General features: G+C 33.2%; 1 protein-coding gene across 1 annotated transcript; it reads right to left on the reverse strand.

Moving 5' to 3' along the window:
- Positions 1-312: 312 nt before the first annotated feature.
- Positions 313-3,375, reverse strand: LOC149233292 (putative anthocyanidin reductase). The gene is made up of 5 exons (XM_089379724.1): positions 3,101-3,375; positions 2,800-2,969; positions 2,498-2,698; positions 1,134-1,507; positions 313-756 (listed from the first exon to the last, which is right to left on the reverse strand). The coding sequence occupies exons 1-5, from the start codon at positions 3,264-3,266 to the stop codon at positions 615-617; spliced, it is 1,053 nt and encodes a 350-aa protein (XP_089235850.1). The 5' UTR covers positions 3,267-3,375; the 3' UTR covers positions 313-614.
- Between the last annotated feature and the right edge of the window lie 982 nt (positions 3,376-4,357).

The raw sequence follows: 4,357 nt of genomic DNA on the forward strand, positions 1-4,357 counted from the left end.
ACATCACAGCTGGGGTTTTTCATCTTTGTAATAAGGATGAACCATATTGATTAATTAAAAAATCGACCAAAACTTATTATGCACTTTCAACCATGAAAATTTAATTATAATAAAAAATATTTTAATAATATATGGTTAAAATTTAATTATAATAAAAAATATTTTAATAATATATGATTAAAATAGATATAATTTTTATTATTATTTAATATAAAGTAACAAATATGAAACACTAAACTTTTTGAAAATTTGACATTTACCCAACCTATAGTAAATCTGAAATCAAAATGAGAATTGCATTGGAACATGTGATAGATCCAATATAAGGTAGATTTATATTCAATATCTACACATTTATTTGGTTTAAACATAGCCAGGATTCGATTTGATGCTGCCTGAAGCTGTGACAGATTATGAGAAAAAACCTAGTATGTCACAATGCTGAGTAATTTAAACCTACAGGTGGAGTAAAAACAAAGCTCATAATAAAATGCAACAGCTCCCAGGCCCTTAGAGTGGATAAAAGCTCATAATATATTTTAACAGCTCCCCTGCCCTAAGAGTGGGTATTTTGATCTCGTGCGCCGACCAAACAACGCAGGTTGGGTGTTCAGCTAATTAAGCAATCCCTTTGTCTTGAAGTATTCCACAGCGTCATCATAGATTTCATCCATGCCAAACTTGAAGGAGAAACCGCTTTCCACCAGTTTCTTCGAAGAAATGTTCACTTTGGGGGTTTCTGGCACATCCTCAAACCTGGACGTATATACACAAAAACTGATTTAGTTTGATATATATAATAGTGTTATTATTATTATTATATAATTTTAAGGTAATTGGTGTATGAATGAGATTTTTTTATTTGTAAAATAAGAGATTTACTTTTGGTAATAATTTGGTTATCAAATCTATAAAATATAGATACTTAAACTTGTAACATCTCGAAAAAAACACATATTACATTTTAAAAAATACTTATTCTTAACCATTAAATATAGATACTTAAACTTGTAACATCTCGAAAAAAACACATATTACATCTTAAAAAACACTTATTCTTAACCAAAAACACTTATTCTTAACCATTAGATTCACTTAAACACAAAATACCAAAAAAATATACTTATACTCACTTGGTTGGGACATTGTAATGGGGATATCGTTTAGACAAATATTGTGCTAGCTGTGGGACGGAGGTGTTGATAGGGGAGCAGATGTAACGGCCCTGTGCAGCGGTGTTCTCCATCAAGAAAATCTGGGCACTGCAGACGTCGTCCACGTGTACCAAGGATATGGAGCCCGATATTAACTGCATCCCTATCAGACCCGGCAACATGTGTGGATCCCCCGTGAGAAGGCAGAGCGCCAGCCCTACGCTGGAGGGCACGCTTGGGGTAATGGAAGACCCGACGTTCAGCACGGGGATGATGGTAACCACATCCAGTCCGTACGATTTGGCGTATTGCAGCGCTGCTTGCTCCGCTAGCGTCTTGGAAACCAGGTATGACTGCAGCAAAGAAAATTCAGAGTTTCGATCAGAAACAATTACGTTTGTTATTATGTTTTGGAAATTAAAACTTGTAGTGAGTTGTTTGGAAAGTTTTGGAAATTCCGGTTATATTTAGAGAAAATCTTGCAAGGATTTTTGTAAATCCAAGTGATAGTTGTTAAACTTTAAAATTTTAGGTGTCCTAAACGTTTTTGATGGTGCGGAATCCATTTCCACCATCAAAAGCACAATTCAAACACTGCTTCTACAAGATTTTTTGAAAATTTTTTGCCCGAATTCTGGCCACTTTTGGTCCGCCCGACAATTCCTCTGCCTCGACTCCTATATTAAATATGGTTAACATAAAATTTGAGATAAAATTGTGATTTTTTATTATTGTTAAAATTTAAAATAAAATTATCATTTTTTATTATTTAAAATGTATTTGAATTTATAAATATATTCAGCTTCTTAAATAATTTTTAAGATATTTGAATTTAGTAAATTAAGCCATTTAATTTTTAGATTTTTTGGAATTTTAGGAAAAAACCAAAAAATGTTTTTTTTTTTTAAATAAATAGATTGCGTTTACTTGGCTAAGAACTAGATTTTAGGCCTTAAAAAAAAAAAAAAAAAAACCAAAAAAACCCTTTTCCTGTTAGTTTGACTGTAAGGCAAAATTAACAAAAGAAAGAAAAGGACCCTTTTCTCTGTTACTTAAACTGAGTCTGTATGGCTAAGACCTGTTGGTTAGTTGAAGTGTATCCCAAAATTATTAAAAAAAAAAACCCAAAAAATACTCTTTTATGTGTTGTTTGTTAAATTGTTTTTGTTTGGCTAAGATTTAATCTTAGTAAGTGAAATCTAAGTAACATGGTTTTCCTTAAATCACAATTACTAATCAACACAAATAGCAGCTAATTATAACTTAATTATTTAAAAACTAAATTATAATAAATTAAAAAATTATTTTTTTCAAAACTAAATTATAATAAATAAAAAAATTACCCAGCCAGGAGGCTTTACTGTCCGGAGGAAATGGACGTCCGTCCAGCATGATTCGTCGATGTATTGATTCTGCTCAGTGGAGTCGTTAACGGAGGTCGTGGCCGCAGACGATGTGACCACCACGCGCTTTACAGTTTTGGCCTTCGTGCAGGCCTTCAGAACATTCAGTGTTCCGTCAATGGCCGGCTTGATCATGTCATTCTGTCCAGAGGAAAAAAATGCAGAGTGTCAAGTTACGTCCCTTCAACAATTCAGTGCCCTGAATTTTAAAATGTGAACGGAAAATGTTCAAATTGCATTACCTCGGGATCTTTGGGTGCGAATTCGGTCGGAGTAGCGACATGAAAAACGCCGTCGCAGCCGGCGACGGCGGCGTCGAAACTGCCGTCTTCCAACAGCTCCGCTCGGAAGAGCTTCAGCCTTTCCGCAGCGCCCGGAATGTCCAGGAGATGGCGCACCTTCGCCTCCGCGTCTGTGCGTCCACCAACCATATACTTGTTCAATATACTAAAGCAAAGCAAAAAACTTTTTGAACCATATACTTATTAAATATACTAAACCAAACCTAAAACTTTTTGAATAAGAAGAGGAGGAGATTCGAACCTGGGTCGCGCACTGTAGCGTGAACGTTGTAGCCCTTGTCGAGCAAGCGCTTGACGAGCCAGGACGCCATGAAACCTGCCCCTCCCGTCACGCAGACGGTTGTGGGCTTGTACGCATTTCCAATGCCATTGCCATTGCCATTGCCGTTCATGATCGTTGCGGCCATTTTCACAAACAGTCGTTGGCTACAACCTTGGAGGCGGTTCCGTGAATGTTTAAAATGGTGAGCAGAATTCCTTTGTATATACTGGGACTTGGTCCTCAGTGGACAGAAAAAAGAAGGTGAGCACGTGAGGGTAGAAAGGCAGACGTGCAGCTATAAGTAAGCCAAAGAGGGTTAGATATGAAGTTCGGTCGATGGCGGGTGGGAGAGAATATCGGTGACCGTGGCTCTATTTAAGCTGCTCTTTTCTGTTTTGGTAGCTAGATCTCACGTGAATTTCAACTACGGTGTCGGTATTCAGAAATCAAAGTCAAACTTGGTAAGATTTCAATGAAGAGAGAATATATAGTAAAGTTTATTTCTATTTTGGTAAATTTGGTATGTTCCTACAAATAGTAAAATATAATATATTATAATGGAGTTATCAAATTGCAACCATAAAAGTTATTTTATTATTAATGGTCATGGGTCATTGTAAATTGAATAAATAGTGAAATATTTTATAATGAAGTTATCAATTTGCAACCATAAAAGTTATTTTATTATTAATGGTTATGAGTCATTCTAAATTGAATAAATAGGAAAATATATTGTAATGTTCCTATATATTGTAATGAAGTTATCATTTTGTTATTTTATTATTAATTTTTGAGTAATTTTAAATTGAATCAGTATAAATAGGTAGTTCAATTCACAAGTTTCATGAAAATAATATATCGAAGATTTTAATTTGTAATAATAAAAGTTTAGTAATAGAATAAACTAATTAAATTAAACATATTATATTATACTATATTATAAGTTATTTTATTAGTAAAGATAACGAGGGTAATTAAAATATTTTTACTTAAATTTATTTAGTTTCATATGAATTAAAAATGATTATTTTTTATAAACTCATAAATATTTTGATTATAGTTCTTAGGTTAAAAATCTATTCAAATTAGATTTATTCACGTTCATATGAATTAAAAATAATTATATCTAACAAATTAATTAATGAATTAATTATCTCTTGGACCTGTCAAATATAGCTGTAACCCTGTCGTTATGGTCAATTATAATTGTTTCTGGTCAATTTTAATTGTTTTTTT

This window comes from Pinus tabuliformis, chromosome J, assembly GCF_031772625.1.
Source record: "Pinus tabuliformis cultivar Carrire ecotype Pingquan chromosome J, CPIR1, whole genome shotgun sequence".
NCBI lineage: Eukaryota > Viridiplantae > Streptophyta > Pinopsida > Pinales > Pinaceae > Pinus > Pinus tabuliformis.

What these genes read in the sequence shown, in the direction of transcription:
- LOC149233292 (XM_089379724.1), bottom strand. Translation starts at nt 3,266, where the DNA reads ATGGCCGCAACGATCATGAACGGCAATGGCAATGGCAATGGCATTGGA. An exon ending in TCGCACCCAAAGATCCCGAG is followed by an intron (nt 2,699 to 2,799) that starts GTAATGCAATTT and finishes TCCTCTGGACAG; the next exon opens with AATGACATGATCAAGCCGGC. An exon ending in CAGTAAAGCCTCCTGGCTGG is followed by an intron (nt 1,508 to 2,497) that starts GTAATTTTTTTA and finishes TCTTTGCTGCAG; the next exon opens with TCATACCTGGTTTCCAAGAC.